Source organism: Crocodylus siamensis, chromosome 2, assembly GCF_052110815.1.
Source record: "Crocodylus siamensis isolate JL-2025a chromosome 2, ASM5211081v1, whole genome shotgun sequence".
Classification (NCBI taxonomy): domain Eukaryota; kingdom Metazoa; phylum Chordata; order Crocodylia; family Crocodylidae; genus Crocodylus; species Crocodylus siamensis.
This window is the reverse complement of record NC_143396.1, coordinates 115891388-115908282: the sequence shown is the minus strand read 5'-3', so window position 1 is coordinate 115908282 and position 16895 is coordinate 115891388. Positions and strand designations below refer to the sequence as shown.

Genomic DNA, 16895 nt, shown 5'->3' with positions numbered 1-16895 from the left:
TTTATGTGTGGGTGTGTATGTACGTGTGTGAGTGGGTGTCTATGCACATGTACACGTATGTAGCTACGTGCCTGAGCGCGCAAGACCCGGGGCACGACCCATTCCAGGGTCTAAGACCGCACCCGACCCGCCGCGCGCATACGCCGCTGCCTCCCACGAGCCGGAAGGGACACGCCCACCCCCGCAGCTGGGGTGGGGCGCGGCGCTCCGACTCGCAGGTCTCCGCCCCTCCCCCTTTCGACCCTACCCACCCAGGGACGGCTGGGCGAGCCAAGGCGCGCATGTGCCCTGGGCGTCCCAACAGTCGCTTCTGGAAGAACCGGTGCAGTCGGGACTGAACGCGCGCCCGAACCCCACCCCCGCCTAGTTCGTGCCAGCGCCCTCCGCGCGTGCGCGGGCCCCTGCCCCTTCTTCTCCCCGCCCCCAGCTCGTGACTCAGGCCCCCGCAGCGGAACAGGGGGTGGGCCCGGGGGCGGGGCCGCAGCCTGAGCCGCAGCAGCAGCCGCGGCCGGGCGGGGGCGATGGTTAGCTCGAGGGGCGCGCGGCAGCTATGGTGAGTGCGGCGGGGCCGGGCCGGGCCGGGGGCAGCGCTCTCCCCACCCCCCAACGGTTTGCGCGGGACGTTAACGGCGCCCGGGCCCCTGCGGGGGGACTGGGCCCCTCGGCGGGCGGGGGCGCGCGCCGCCCTGGGGACACCTGCGACCTCACGAACAGGTTCACGCCGGGGTGTTTCAGTGAAGGGAGATGAGACCTGATCATGAATTATTAAGGAAGAGCGAGTGACTGCGGGAAGTCTCCTCCGACTCCTCTGCCCTTATGCGAGCAGGGGCAGCGTCTCCTCATCCCCCTCCCCCCCCAGCTCGGGAGCGAAGGGGTCGGTCTCCTGAGGGAGTGGGGACCCAGGGCATGTTTCTGTCCTTGCCATTACAGCAGGGTTTCCTCTCCCCTCCCCCACTTTTTTTAAGACTGGAGTGCACTCCCCTGCCTGACTGGTGTCAGGGAATCTGGTCAGGGAGAAGACTGCAGGGTGGGAATAGGCAAAACCTGGTTTGCTCCTGTTGCTCTGGAAGCTGCAGATCTCCTGCTTGAGGTGTGGAAGGTCAGGGTGTTAGGCCTGTGGTTGGGGCAGGGACGAGAGTGGTCTTGTATAGGGTTGAGGTGGTGTTGGTGTGGGATGGTTTGAAGAGGGACAGTCCTGCCTCAGGGGGTTGGACTAGGTCATCTCTGGGGGTTTGGTTCCTTCCAAGCCCTGCTTCTCTCTGACTCTAGCTGTGGGGAATTGTGTGCCCCCCCCAACCCCCCTTCTAGAAGCCCACTTACTCATTATATGGTTGGGGGGGCAGCAGGCAAGGGCCTGAGTTTATGCTTACCTGCTTATTTCCTCGCTGCTAGTTGACACCCTTTAAAGGATCTAGTGCCCCTGCTTGCTCCAGGTTCCTGGCTGCAAATCACTGGAGTAAAGAAGTGACTCTAAACTAGTGGACTCATTTACAGTGGGCTGGTTTCTCCTGTTTCTTTCACAGCTCTGTCCTCATGGAGTGAGGAAGGGAAGGGGCAGCCTGGGGTATGAAAGTCGCAGGAGTCCAGACGCTGTTTTGAAAATAATATGTAGTGCTTCAGCCAAGAAGTGCTGCTGTTGCTTTCTTCTAGCTGCATGGTTTTGTAATGCAAGTAAGCAACAGGTGTGAGTTTTTAAAGCCAGCTTACTTGTTGGCAATCTTCTCTAAAATAACGATTGTTCAAGCATGGAAAGATGTAAGTTGAATAAATAGGTTTTTAGCAGGGAAACTTTTAATGCTGCAGTCTTTAGGACAGTTATTAGAAAATGTTAATGGAGGTATGGAGAACTCCTGGCGAGAAGGCTTAAAGCAATATTGCATTAAATACAAAGGTTGTGTTGATAGTCACATAAAATGTTTCTGACTATACAGAAGTACTCTAAGCAAGGAAAGGTACTTAAATTATTTTAAAGCTTTGGTTCTTGAAGAAGATTCAGTTCAAGTAATCTTTATTTTTTCTCTTTTAATATTTCAGAGTTCAGCACTGAAATGAATTGGTCCCTGTGACCTAGAGAATGGTAGCCAGGAATAACACTGTGGTGTTGTTGTTGTTGTATTGTGTGGAAATAGATGAAAGGATCTTAGTTGTTCAGGGAGAAGAAGCAAGAATTAGAAACTTCCTAGATTAGCAGGTCCAGAAAATGAACTGAGCCAAAGGTAGTGCTCTGGTAACCTGCTTGAATGATGGAGGATAGTAATGTTATCCTTGGTGACTAAAAGTGTGTACCAGATGAATTGTTGAAACTAACTTTGCTTGCCTGCTACTGTCCTCGGAATGAAACAAGTGATTGAAGCTAAAATGCTATAGCTTTAGTGTAGGATTTAGAGAACAGATTAAGCAGTATCAGTGGATACTGCTGCCCCCCCAATCCCTTTCCATGAGTGTAATCTGTTACTCTGCCACCAGCCTGGTTTAGGGTGTGGACAGAGGATCCCTATGGAAATATCAGTATGTTAAGATTTTAATGGTGGGAGAAGAAGCAGCAGCAGCTGAGAATGGAAACTTTGCTGAAAGTTGGAGTGGGGAGGAAATGTTCTGAACAAAGCACCAAGAGTGATTAGAGTTATGAGAGCAAAGCTCAGGGAGTTTAGGATTTTAAATAAGACCATGGTTGCATGTGTTCAAGAGTTAGCAAGGTGTGGAAGGTCAAGAGTACCACAAAGAGATTGTTTGAGCCTCTGCTGAGAGTGGTGGTGCTAATTGCATTTTTGTATTTGAACTAAGTGAAACATCTGTTATGACAAACCCAAAAGGCAGCTTTGTTCTGGATGGTGTTTTGTAAACCAAACTACTTTAAAAACTGAACTGAAGAATAAAGCTGTGATTCTCAATCAGGGTACTGTGAGATCCTTTTAAGGTACTGCACAATATCAGCACTGTTAGGTGTGCAAACACCTACACACAACTCACAAGATGAACCTAGAGATTTCAAGTAGGAATTGATAGCATTAAAAATGTTCTCATCTGTTTTGTTATTTCTAAACTCTTTGCAGCTGAAGAATAGTTCTAGTAGTTTTTTGTGCTCAAGAAATGAGGGAAAGTTAAGAGCAGGCATTTTTTTAAGGGGTGCCTTGAGTCAAAAAACAAACAACAAAAAAAGGTTTTAAAATAAATAGTAGAAAATTAGTTCGTTGGTACAGTAAGGGTAGAACAGTAAGGCATTCATGGACATGCAGTAGACTTAATGTATTGTTGAATGACTTATCCTATTATAGTCAGTATTGATTTTATTCTGTGTTAAAACATTTACTCAAGAGCTTGTAGAAGATGCTTGATTTTGTTTTCAAAGCCAAGATAACTCTAATCACTAATTCATTTTTTTTTTTTAAACTGTCTGGAATCAGATTAATTGCCTATGATGGCAAGCAGTGTAACTCAAAACTGACAGGTTCTGTGTAGAAATCCAAAATGTTGCGTTAACATCCTTTCCAGCTTTCAGTATCATTCTGTAGTTTCAGAACGAGGCATCACTGGATTTTCGTGCATGGAAAGAGAGTAACTGGGGCCTTTGTTTTATTAGCAAACAACAAGGAATGGAGACTTAAAATGTCAGTTTAAATGCTTCAGGATACACACATTCAGTCAGCCTTTATTGCAAGATTCCTGTGGCATTTGCTTCTCTTGGTAATAGTTTTAATAGATTGCTAGTCAGAAAGATGGGGTGTGATTGCATGTCCCAATTTTCATTTCATATTTCATTCATGGTGCGCTCAGTCTGCTGCTTCTCATTTTTGTCACCTTGCTGCTTGTCTACTCAAGAGATGTTGTACCACTTCAAATCTGTTTCTAATCAAATTTCATTCCCTTTTTGGGGACCTTTCTTTTACCTTATCAGTTTTCAAATTAAATAACTACTATAGACATAGGTATGGGAAAAAAAACCAAACCAAACCCAGGTGACTCCAGCGTCTTCATGCTGTGTGTGACTGGCCTCATTGGCCAAGGAACTGAATGGGGTTGAAGCTAAGGCTTTCTTTCTGGTATAGTTTCTTTCCTACCCTTTGTATTGAGTTATTGGTCAGGGACCAAAAGGTACTTGGGAGGCGGGGAATAGATGTGATGTTTGCGACCCTCTCTATGAAGGGTAGAATTGCACCTCCAATTTAGTGCCACTGCCAACTGATAAGTACCCTAGTCATTGGGATATCTTTTAAGATGGTCATTGGCGCTAGGGACAAATTACACACCAACTACTTTAAGTGATCAGGAACTGGTTTAGACTTGTAACAGAACAGAAGTTCAGTGCACATAAACCAGTTTCAAAATGACTGAAATTGATTTAAGATTAACCTGGTAGTATCAGACTTAACTGATTTAGGGCAAACTGGTTAATGAAACTTCTGTCCCAGACCCCTTCCTGGCTCAAGTTAAATCGGTCTCCCAGCCTTGGGTACTCTCCGAGCACTCAAACAGCCGTGCCGGTGGCTCTGCTATGACACTGGCCAATTCCTTCAGCACCCTTGTGTGAAGTTTATGTGGGCCTGCTGATTTGACCACATCCAGCCCCTCCAAGTGCCCCTTCACTAAGTCTGCGCTAACAGCTGGTGGGCTGGTGTCCTTCCTATGTCTATCTGTGATCCAATTGGAAGATTGTCTTGATCTGTGTCTAGGAATACAGATGCAAAGAACTCATTGAAGAACTCAGCTTTTTTTCCCCCCTCTCTCTGTCACCAGTTGCCCTAGTATGTCCTGTAGTAGGGGTCCTGTGCTACCCTGTGTCTTCCTTTTGTTCCCTGTATAGCTGAAGAAGGATTTTTTGATGTCATCAGTTTTTGTCACCAGCCTAAGTTCTAATCCTGCTTTGGCCTTCCTAACCGATTCCCTGTAAGTGCGAGCCAGGGAGGTATACTCCTTCTTGGTAGCTACCCTGTTTCCACAGCCTGTATATCTCTTTCTTTGCCCTTAGGCTTTCCTAGACTTTGCTGTTCAGTCAAGAGGGCTTCTTGGCCCCTTTGCCCCCTTTTATTCGCAATGTGATTGTCTCCTGTGCCCATAGGATCATTCCCTTGGGGAATGACCACCCTTCCTGGACCATCATTTCATCAATGCTTCTGAGCTTTAATGCATCACAAATCTCCTGACCATACTGAAGTTAGCTTTTCTGAAGTCTAACCTGCTGGTTAGTTTACCCACCCTTTGCCGGATAGTGAATTCAGTCAATTGATGGTCGCTATCCCCTAAGTTACTATGTACCTGCACATTCCCCACCAGGTGATCCCTTGTAGCTAATACCAAGTCCAGCAAGGTGTTTTCCTTAGTGGGATTGTATACCTCCTGTGTTAAATGGAGGCTCTGTATGCAGGTTAAGAACCTATGTGAACAGTTAGATTTGGCTGACTGCTCCTCCTAGCGGATGTCAGAGTAGTTTAAGTCACCCACAATAACCATATCTCTTGACTGTATGGCCTCTGAGAGCTGTCTAGAGAATTCCAGGGGTCTAACTCATCCTTCTGGTGTGGATGTCTATAGTTAGACCCGCACTGCCAAGTCCCTTTCCCCCCGATCCCCTTGTATCCTGACCCACAGTACCTCGGTTTGGCTCTCCTCTGATCCCATCTCGATTATAGAGGATGTATATTGTTCCTTAACATGGAGAGCAACACGCTTCCTGCCCCCCCCTCCCCCCCCCCCGGTTTTTCCCCACACTATCCCATCTGTACAACCTGTAACACTCAATGCCTGCTGCTCAATTGTGAGTAGGGTCCCACCAGTTTCAGTTAGTCCAACCAGGTCGAAGTTATTGCTTGCAAGCAGATTAAGATCTGGCACAGTTGTTGCATGTATGTGCTGGAGATGGAGCTAAGGGAACAGGAGAGGGTCCCAGACTGCTTGGACTGGTGTGACCAAAGAAAGCAGAGAACTATATTTACATTATAAACGGTGGGAGTCTGGAAGAGCTGAGCAGAGACAACAGACTCTGAATGTATGAGAGTCCTGCCAAAGGTGGCAAGCATACTAATGTCAAGGAACCGAAAGGGGGACAAGGGGGTACAAGCATGCCTGTGAAAACCCAAGTAGAGATGAGGCCTGTGGAATCTCCACTCCAACACCTAAGGCCACCTGGTGATCCCCAAGAAGGACCTCCTGAATTCAACAATTGGTTCCTGAAAATGGCATCTTAAATTGAAACCTTGCGACTCGGAACCGATTTTCCCATAGGAAACAATGTTATAAATGGGGGATTGGTTCCTGAACCAAGGCCCGATACCCTGTTTTCACCAAAAATAACCCAGAATTTTGTACTCAGTCAAAATATAGATGAGTAATATAACTACTTTAGTGTGTGTGTGTGTATGTGTGTGTATATATATATATGTGTATATATCAATCATTGATTTGGAAGGGCTTCTTTGAGGTAACTTTGCTGGACTTTTTGAAGGGCTCTTGGTTGGATGTTTTGGAGGGTTCTTGGCTGGATTCTTCTCAGGAGTCTTGACTGCAGGTTTTTTCTGGAGTCTTGTCTGCTTTCTTAAAGTAAGTGTCCAAAGAAGTTTGGACAGATGTTCTCCAGGGAGATGGATGACACAGTGACTTGTTCACTGTCATGGTGTCACATCAGATCAAGCATTGTAAAGTTGAAACTGATGTCAGAAAGTTGAAACAGGATGTCAATTTAGAAACATTGTAAGTTCGAACCGTTGTAACTCAAAATGTTCTAAGTCGAGGACTGCCTGTACCTGACTGTAAGGAGATGCTCCACCCTCAGGATTACGTAACACTTATGCAAGTCTTTCTCTTCTCTTTTGCTTTATTCCATTTTAAGTTGGACTAAGCTATGGGTGCTCTCACTTCTCACTGTGTTTTACTGGGCTGTATCTTAGCTTGGGCAAGATTTTTGGTAGTTGTTTGTTGAGTGCTTGAGGTTGCAAACTGCAGTGTTCAATTACATGCCCGCTTCAGACTGGGGACTATTTTTGTTCAAGCTTTTATGACTTCCATGGCACCACCTTTTTCCCACCCACCTCCTCCTCAGCCTGGCAGGAGATGCACCCTGCCCTTGAGTGGGGGCAGTGGGGTGAGGGAAGAAGCCTGGCAGGTGCTTCCTTCTCCCACCCTCCGGCAGATCTAGGCTGGGGGCTTGTGTGGGCTGGGGAGGGGATTGAAACCCCCACCCTCCAGTGTACTACCTCTGGGCAGGGGCCTGGTCATGCCCCCTCTGCTTGAGGAGGGAATAGGGAGAAGCCTTAGAGGTTCAGTCTCTTCCCTTTGGCAGTGGCTGGCAGGTGTGCTCTAGCACCCCCCAGGTTCTGGCATGAACCACTGCAGGCATGTGGCTGCATCTCCTGAATCAAAAGTGAATGTCTGTTCACTTGCTTCTCAATTTAATCTCTGCAGCATAGACTAACCTGCAAAGACTGAGTCAATTCAGCCTTGGGCTTTCTGACTGTCTGTACTTGAGGATCATGTAGCAAGTTTAAAGCTCTTTGGCAGTTTCTAATGTTTAAAATACTTGTTACTTGGGTATTAACTGCCTTTTCTTCCTTGAAGAATATATCAGTTAGCTCATTTTAGATATACAAACACCCTCATAATTCTGTTCCTATAAATATTTTATTTCTGGAGCTAGGCCTGTTCATATTCTTAAGACCATATTCAGCAGCATGTCTCCTGATTAGGTCAGTCCCAAGCTTCTCTTGGGTGGAGGAGGGGATTGAAGTAGGATCATAAATTTATTCTTGAATGTGTTAGAGTATTATGAAATTTCATGTGCCTCTTACTATTATGATAGCCATTCAATTTTTATATTGATCATATCTATAAATACTCTGGAACGTAGATTGGGAATGTAGATCAAAGAATAAAAAAAACTGAGAAATTTAAATTGTGGCATTGGCTAGTGTAGAACTAGCTTTGATGTACTGCTTGCATTAGATCTTATAACTGTTGGTTCGGGATAAAGGAATGCATGCGTCATACAGAAGATTTTTGTTTCTGTGCCACCTGTAAAACACAAGACAAACTGGCTATCTATAAATACTTAAGAGCTGAATGAGATCCTTTTTGTTTTGAATAGAATCTGACACAGCTTTGTTTCAGAATAGTGTCGTCTTATACTTATTTCTCCCCAGCTAGGTCCATTTACAGTTTTCTTTATGTATTCTTCCCCCACCATGCATACATAAATCTGATGCATCAAACCGTTGGAAGACTGTATTTGCAGCTGTGAGGAAAAGGAAAATTGTTGTGATAAGTCTTCACCCATGTTTGAGTGTGTCATTCTCAAATGGTTTCTGAAATAAATTAAAACAACATTTTAAAACTGGAGTGCATGTGTTTTATAGAAATGTTTAGCTGTATTTGGTATATGCTTGAATTTTGCCAGCATAGCTGTGTTAATGTGGGAAAAGAATGTCATGGTTATATTAGGCATGTCATTTAATAGAAATAGGTATAACTGTATTGGCAACCCCCCCTTCCAACAACCTTGTTGCCAATATAGCTTATTCTGTCTGGGGAATCACTTAAGCGAGTATTTCCCAAAGTTTGTGTATTAACACTCCACCATAGTACAGTGACCACTGCGGGAGGCAGGGGGGTGGGAAGGGTTGGTGCTATTCTCCATTTGCCTCGAATTTCCTCTCACTGCTAATGGTTTCTTCCAGGAAGAAATGGAGGGAATTGTTGCCAGTGATTTGCATACTTTGAGGAGCTCTGGCTTAAGAAGTGGCCTGCTTATATCATTCACGTCTACTGGGAAATTTGCTGATATGTCTGCAGACCCTTAAGTGTAGACCAGATCACAGTTTCAAGGCCATACACGTTATATTAGCTGTTGTGCTGCTGCCCTGCCCTCCCCCTCCCCAATATGTATGAAGGTATTTTAGAGTGGAGGCTGCAGTAATGGTTATGTTAGTAGGGCCAGGATTCTGCAGCGAGTGGTACTCAAGTGAATTTCTTCATATGAGGGCCTGTTGGCGTCAGTGCAATTCTGAGCTGATGCAGGGGTTCTTTCTTGAGGTCTAGTGTTCCAGTGTTTTGCGGCCTAGGGTGAATGGATCTTTGCATTTAAAACTGGACTAAAAGATTCCTTTCACATTTAAAAATATTAAAATCCATTCTCCAAAATTAGCTCTGGGGACGATTTTCTTTAATGGAGTATTTACAGAGCTAGTGCTTAAAGTGTCTTCTGAAACCTTGTTCCATCTTCCCCTCCTCCATTCTTTGAGTTTTTTCTGACTGACCAAACACAGTCCTACCATCTCATATATTTGAATTTACATGCACAAAGATCTGTTTTTCAAATCTAACTTTACCCACTGAAACTTGTTGACCTTGTCAGCCACTTGTGTGTTCAAATGCTGCCTTCCAGCCTCACTGGCCAGCAGTTTCTGTGCGTGTTTCTGTTATACAAGCTAACATTTGAGAAAATTCTTTCTACTGAAGTGGATGGTGCTACCTGTAGATGAGCCACAAATAAAGCAAACTTTGGATCTAAGTAGTGTTGTTTTTTTTTAACAAAAGCTACTATGTTGCTGGTTTTATATTCATTGTCATAACCTCTGAGAGGAGCTTTTTAGACTAGGGCCTTTCATGTGCCTGGAACTGAATTATCAGGGCCAAAAAATTAGGATCAGTTTCTTGCAAAACTTGTTGAGCAACTTTTTTTTTTTGTTTTGTGCTTAAATTCATCCTCATATATTGTAGATGAAAGGCAGACTAGCAAATTAGTTGGCGTCCTAGTTGTGATCTGTTTTGCAGATCTTTGTTATGTATTTAAGTAACCACATCTGCACTTCTGGCATGCTCACCCTAGAGTTAGTCAAGAGCAACTGCTGTTGGTTTTAGTAGATGACAGAAGTGTTTTGCCTCCTTGTTCTGCTGCATGTAGTTGACTACTTTGACTATGTTGTCCTGAATATCAGTCTTATGTTTACCTACATTTTTTTTTTTTAAAACTCTTTTTAGAAAAGATTTGAGGCTTGGCATTCGACTGTTCTACCTAGTTTCTCCTGGTAGTTAGGGCATAACAGATCCCTTACGGCTGTTAAGGAGGCCGTTTGCAGTGTGATGGTGTCAAAAGTATTTCTGAACCTTTATCACTTTGGCTAACAATATGCTTCATATTAGATATGTTGTTTCCCAGAAGATTTATGGAATGAAAGGTACTTTTTTTTTTTTTTTAAGTCATGGTTTGCTTTTTCTTGGTTTTTGTGGATTTCTTTGCGCATTTTTGCATTGTGAAAGCAAATTTTGACCACTGTCCTGGTTAAAATAAATGTTTTTTGGCAGTCTGACTTGTACTCCTGCAAAACTTTTAGAACACTGGTTCTTAACCTTTTTTTGACTCAAGGCATCTTGTCATACTTGAAGCATTCCTTTATAACTTTTTTGAATTGAGTGGCACCCAATTTCAAAAACTAATTGAATAACAGGGCTTATTTCCTTGCAGAAGGGTGAGGGAGCAGCTAGGCAGGGAGAGCCTGAGTCTGCCTTTTATCTCGGGGGTGGGCAAAATGCGGCCCGGGGACCAGATGCAGCCCGCCAGGCCATTCTATCTGGTCTGCAGGGCCCCTAAAAATGTAGAAAATGAATATTTATCAGCCCTGGGCTGCGTGTCATGCAGCCCTTGATGGCTTGCCAAAACTCAGTAAGCAGCCCTCTGCTGAAAATAATTGCCCACCCCTGCTTTATCTGCTTATCTCCTCACACCTGAAGCTTGAGTCTGCTTAGCTCATCACACCTCACTTATCCCAGGCCCCCTGGTTGGGAGTCACTGCTTTAGAATAGTTTTTGAAAGAAGAATAACTAGAGATATGGAAGTGGAATATAATGCGACATGGCATTTTCCAAAGGTAGAACATGCCAGATAATATGCTTCTCTAAATGAAAGAAATTAAGTAGATCCAACTTGTCTCTAAGTATAGCATTTGATACAGTATGTGATGGGTAATTTAGTTAAACTGGAAATGATGCAGATAAGTGGGAGAATTGTAAGGTGGGTAAAGAAATGACTTAACAGGACGGAGCATGCATTTTGAGACTGATCATCTTTAGTCACTGACTGGCACAAAATAGGATTGTGCTAGTGAAATTTGCTGCAGATGTAAAGTATGAAAGCATCATGTATATAGAGAAGAAATGTGTATGCTAGAGGAAATATTAGATGACCTCAAAGATTGAAGTAATGGAAATAACCATGAACAATAAAAAAAAAATTAATGGTTGTATATTTGAGGAATAATAACAATTTCTGGTGGAAGTTTGGAGTGCATTATTTAGGACCAGTGGAGGAAGATGCAAACTAGCTTGCTTTTCCATTAATTAATTAATATGCTTATATGCAACTGGGAAAGGAATCAGTGCATTTCTAAGATGCATCAGGTGAGGTATTTTTGGGTGAGATTGGGAAAGTACTGCTTTTTTAATATAAGATGACCCTGCATATAAGACAGTTCCCCAATATTTAAGACTATATATTTGGAAAGTGTCTAAGTTTGCTTTGAATTTGCCCCCCTCCCACAGCCACAGGAGGCATAGAAAATAAATCCCAAGGGTCAGATAGTCCCCTTGCCTTTTGGCCTTTCTTCCCTAAATTCTTTCCCCATCACCCCCTTCCACCCCCTACCTTTTCTGTCAGACCATGTGCATGGGAACAGCAGGGAATTGAAGGGCAAATATGAAAAAAAACCCCACTGACCTTGAAATTACTCAGAGAGGTGGTGGAATCTTCATCCCGAGGGGTTTTTGAGACCTATCTAGACAAAGCCTTGGGTGGGAAGATATAGTTGGGGACAGTCCTGCTTTGAGCAGAGGGTTGGATTAGATGACCTCCTGAGGTCCCTTCCAACCCTATTTTTCTATGATTTGTCATAAACTTCATTGGGTTGGACTCTGGCAGAGTCCACATCACTTAGAGCCATGGTGACCCCACAGGTCAGCACTGCTCCAGATACCCTACTGCGCTCCCTCCCTCTCCCATAAGGATCCATGTGTTAATTAGCTCCTCACTCATGGCTGGGACCAGGTGTTCTCATTAGGAGTCTGGAATCCTCTCAAAAATTATATCCAGATGAGGCACAAGATGACCTAGTGTGGCTCCACTTCATGCAGTGCAGGATCACACTACTTGTATACAGCAGGGTGAGAGAGGGGTGATGGAGAGATTCTGTGTCAACAACAGTTTGGGGCTCCATCTGGTAATATTTGCCAGACATTTAAAGTCGCTAAAGAAAGAGGAATCAATGGAAATGAGAGAGAAAGGTACAACTCAGCTGTGGGAGTGAAATGGAAGTTGAAATGTATTCAATGTAGTGGTTCCCCATGACTTGGAAAAAGTCACCGCTGAGGGAGAGGCTGTGCACAATGGGCACTACTCATCTGAACAAGTTGCTTGTGGTAGGTTCCCATCCCTGTGCAGACTCCTCCCTAGCTTGCTCCTGCGGCCATACAGCTGAAGGCAAGCAACGCCCGGGGGTGTCTGAACCCTAAGCTTCTCGGCTTGGGCCTGCATGTAGGATGTCTGCCAAAGAATTTGGAAGTATCTGAAGCTCCGGGCAGGGGTGGAGGATGCTTGCTGGTAGCAGGGCCACATATGGTTCTTGAATGATTCACATGGATTTGGAATTGATTTGACTGGGGGCACTTCTTTTTCGTTGGGGGGGAAGTTCCCAGCCATATGTTTGCTCAGTGTGGGCCATGTACTTACAGATATGCTCAGTGCTGGCTGTATTTAATCAGCTTCATAGCTGGTTCCCATTACTACGCACCTGCTGCTTCTGGCAGCAGTTTAATGATAATATATTTAATGCCGATGGGGAGCGGGGAAGACCCTTGTGTTGTATTCAGGTAAATGCGGCATGAGTGTTTATAGCTTTGAGAACTCATCTAGGTACTGTACAGGTCTGGTTGTCAGAGTTTGAAGAAGGGTCAATTCAAATTGGAGCATGTGTAAAGAACTCTACTAGGAGGATCAAGGGACTGGAGAAATTTTATTTTATGGGAGTAGAGGCCGAGCAGACTGCAAACAGCTACGCTGTCCCCAGAGCACGGGCAGCTCTTGGGGGAGGGGAGGCCGCTACAGCCATGCCAAAATTTGCCTTACCCTTGGTGTCCGCCCTTTGTGGCAGGAGTGGGACCCCTGCCTCTTCCCAGTGTAGGGGGGAGGTACGATGGCTTCACCAGGCCAGGAGGCTCCACTCCTCCCAATGCCCCTGCCGCAGCCTGCAAAGGTACACGGTGCCAGCCTCTTCCTAGGGCTGGGGGACTGGGCTGGGCTGGGAGACTCCACCCCTCCCAGCGCAGCCACTGATGCCATTACCTATGCCACGCAGGTGCGCTCAACCCACCCGCTCTGAGCCCAGCTTCTCCACTGGGAAAAGGCTGGTGCAGCCTTTCCTGGTCCTGCCCAGCCCCTGGAAGAGGCTGGCACCATATGCCTTTGCAGACTCAGCTGTGTGGGGCAGGTGGCAACAGGGGCATTGGGATGGGTGGAGCCTCCTGGCCTGGCAGAGCCCAGGGCCCACCACCCCACTGGGAAGAGGTTGGTGCTGTGCGCATGTCTTGGCCAGCATCAGGTTAGTGCCTTGGTGTTCACATGCACCTTATAGCAGATCATGGGGGAGAGGCCACAGTTGTGCTGCCTCAGGCCTCTTACCCACAGCCCGCTCTGAAGTGCGTGCGCAGTTGCTGCCAGTACAGTGCATGCGCACTGTAGAGCAGACAGCGGGGTTGGGCCCTGAGGCCTCTCCCCTGCCCTTTGCATGCTGAGCAAAATGGCCTCACGTGCTGTTGTGGCATGTGTGCTGGGTTGCCCATCCCTGGTCTAGGAATTGGAACAAAGACACTTCTGGAGATCTCAGATTTCTTCTCCCTGGGGTCATTTTAGAAAAACAAATACTTGGGGCCCTATCTGACATTCTGTCTTCTGTACAGTTTTAAAAAGTAGTGAATTGTTTTGTCCAGGTCTGTAGTTGCAGCAAAATAATTACCACTGGTTCTACAGCATTGTAGCTACTAACATAATAGTCTGTCTGTTAAGTAACACTTAAATGACCTGCAAGTTTGGTGCAGTGGAAGCAAAATGATTATGATCATAGGAGTGAAGTTTCTCTCTTAAACTCTCAGTATATTTTTAACAGTTGGTTTCCATGCACTGCGGTGCCTGGGGTGCATTTCTGCTCCTCAGCTTAAGTGAGGCAAGAATTCTAGCTTGTTTTCTTTTCTTTGTCCTATGCACACCCCTCTTAAATTTTTCTAACCTACTAGGTAGTAATAGGTTTTGTTTTTTTTCTGCTGCCATCTTAAATGAGTAGGTTGTAGCATGCAGATGACTTGGTAATGCAGACCTAAGTGGATAATGCAGTATTTTGAGCATAAGATGTTGTCATAGCTAGTGTTAACTTTCTTAACGAGTCATATAATGAATATACAAAACAAACATCCTTTGCTATAAATTCAGAAGCCAGACTCTTGACTTCTGCACCAACCGTAGAATCAGTAGCTGTTGGTAATCCATGGCTCAGAAAATACTGAGCTACACGATGAAATTGTTAACTTGCTTGCTCTATTGCTGATAAGACACAATTAAGGAGAATTCAGGAAATGCAACTGCCGTATTGTTGAAAAAAAATGTTTTAATAGTTTAATAATACAGGGAATAGAATAGTGCTTAATGTAAAAACAGTTCTGCGACAAACTGAAGCAATTGTTAATTAATTAGTTTGACTTTTAAAACATAGAAATATGTTTTAAAGTGCCGTGTGAATTAAGACTTACTTCAAAACATGGAGGTTTTGATTTATTATCATTAAACTTGACATTTTTAAAGAGAAGAAATGGGTATAATACAACTGTGCTCTCTGATTGGTTTTTGTTTTGTTTTTGGAAGGAGACGCTTAGTGTTAATGGATTCACACCAGCATCCTTTAAAAATAATCCTATTATGTTTACTCACAGAAAGTGTGTATTTTTCTGGATCCTGACTATAACCAATGACTACAAAGAAGTTAAAATAATCAAACCTTTTCTTGTTTGTATTATTTAGTCATGTTCTTTTATTTAACTCATAGTTTTAACATAGTAGAAAAGGTTTTTTAAACCTTTTCTTTTTTCTCTTGCAGATTTACTGGGAAAAGAAAAAAATAAAAGGCAGTCTTCTAAACTGGAATACAGTTCATAATCCATAGTAGAAAAAGCCCATATCATTAAAAGGAAAAGGAAGACTCAAGGAAATGGGAGAACTGGAATATAATGCCAGAGAAGAATTTTCTATTTTTATAATATACAAAGGCCATAGTGTTAAGAATTCACTTTCAGCACATGATTTGCAGTAGTACTTTGCTTCAGATTTATCATAGAAGGAAAAAGTCAGCTACTGTACAATTTGTTGAACAAGAACTTTTGCTCCAACAAAGTTGGATCTTCACAATATTTTAACCTGAACAGAACATCATAAGTTTTATGGGTTTTTCACTCTTTTTTAGTCTCCAAAGTTAGTCAACTTTGTATGGTTATAAGTTTAGTTGACTGACTGTTTTGATAGATAGCCAACAGCTGTGAAAGGAAGTCAATACCATTATGCCGTCTGAACAGAATGCTATCACTTTAAGGAAATTCTCTTAAGCCTTCCCTTTTTGCCTTGTACACATCATATTCTTAAGTATTGTAATGTGCAAATAGCTTGGTTTATATACAGTTAACTTGTTTTTTTTTTTAAATAATGGCCTGGGCAAAATTTTTACGGAAACCTGGAGGTGGTAACCTTGGAAAAGTGTACCAGCCTGGAAGTATGTTATCTTTGGCCCCTACCAAAGGTTTATTAAATGAACCAGGACAAAACAGTTGCTTCCTTAACAGTGCTGTACAGGTAAGAAAATGCTGTCATTATTCTTTTAAATTTTATTTAAATTTCTGGTCACAAGTCTGTGAACAGAAACTTGGGTTGTTTTCACAATCTAGAACGTGTCTATTTGGAAAAGTTACCACTTAATATATACATTCTTTTTACTGTGGAAATGTAGAAAAAATTCCATTGAATGGTATTTATTGTGCTTCTCATTTTCTTAAACTGATCATAATGATGCTAGTAGCGTTCAGTAAAATTAAAACATCACCTGGTAGAATACATCTATTTCCTGAACCAAGTGGTGCTTATTTTAGAGAACCTTGATATTTATCAATATTTAATAGCTATTTGTTTTTGAGGAATAAATTAGAACTGCTAAAACCTGTTTCATTAAAGCTAGGTTAAGGCGGACTGAACAAATGGGAAAAGTACAGTACTGGTATTTTAAAAGTTGTTAATCTGGGCAACTTTGATCAGATGTATAGAATATATTTCATTTAAAATTTTAGTAAACAATACCACTTAAATGTAAGGAATGCTGTTTTATTTGTGAATCTCTCTTGGATATTGCTCAAATCTGGCAGCAGCTACTTCCAGTAAATGTCTGAACTGAATTTTAAAACTTTTATGCCATGTAGTAATATATGTAGTCTTGGTAATTTTAAAATACCCAAGATTGCTTTCTTAACTAGATCACCGAGTAGCTAATCTTGTACTGAATGGAGTTGCTTTAATTACCATCTTTTGCAAGCTTAGAACACGAATCTGTGGGATGTACTTGCATGTTTGAATGCCTTGAACTAGTCAGAAAACCTGTGATTTAAAAAGGAATTCAGAGACCTGATCATAATCTCAGACATGCATGTATAGTGCAGCCCCCCATAGAATATATGAGGGAGAAACTCCTACATATTCTTCCTAAAGAAATAAAATTTGCTCAAATCCAAGAACAGGTTTTCCCCCAATTTAACATGGTGGGAGCCCCTTGTCTTGAATTCACGTTTGAAGTGATGTGGAGATGTGCCAGAGCTACAGCAGCTGCCTTAGCCCC

The 16895-nt window shown here is 43.5% G+C and overlaps 1 protein-coding gene across 3 annotated transcripts in view; it reads left to right on the top strand.

Annotated features, from left to right (window-relative positions):
• Nucleotides 1-296: 296 nt before the first annotated feature.
• Nucleotides 297-16895, top strand: part of USP53 (ubiquitin specific peptidase 53) — a 55701-nt gene continuing 39102 nt past the window's right edge. Inside the window, exons 1-2 of one of the 3 annotated variants that reach the window (XM_090036637.1) lie at nucleotides 297-553; nucleotides 15120-15865. In XM_090036637.1, coding sequence (XP_089892763.1) covers nucleotides 15719-15865 — 147 coding nt within the window. In that variant the 5' untranslated portion in view covers nucleotides 297-553; nucleotides 15120-15718. Of the gene's footprint in view, nucleotides 554-600; nucleotides 715-15119; nucleotides 15866-16895 lie in introns of those variants that run through there. The other 2 variants (XM_090036635.1, XM_090036636.1) reach the window with 2 other exon arrangements.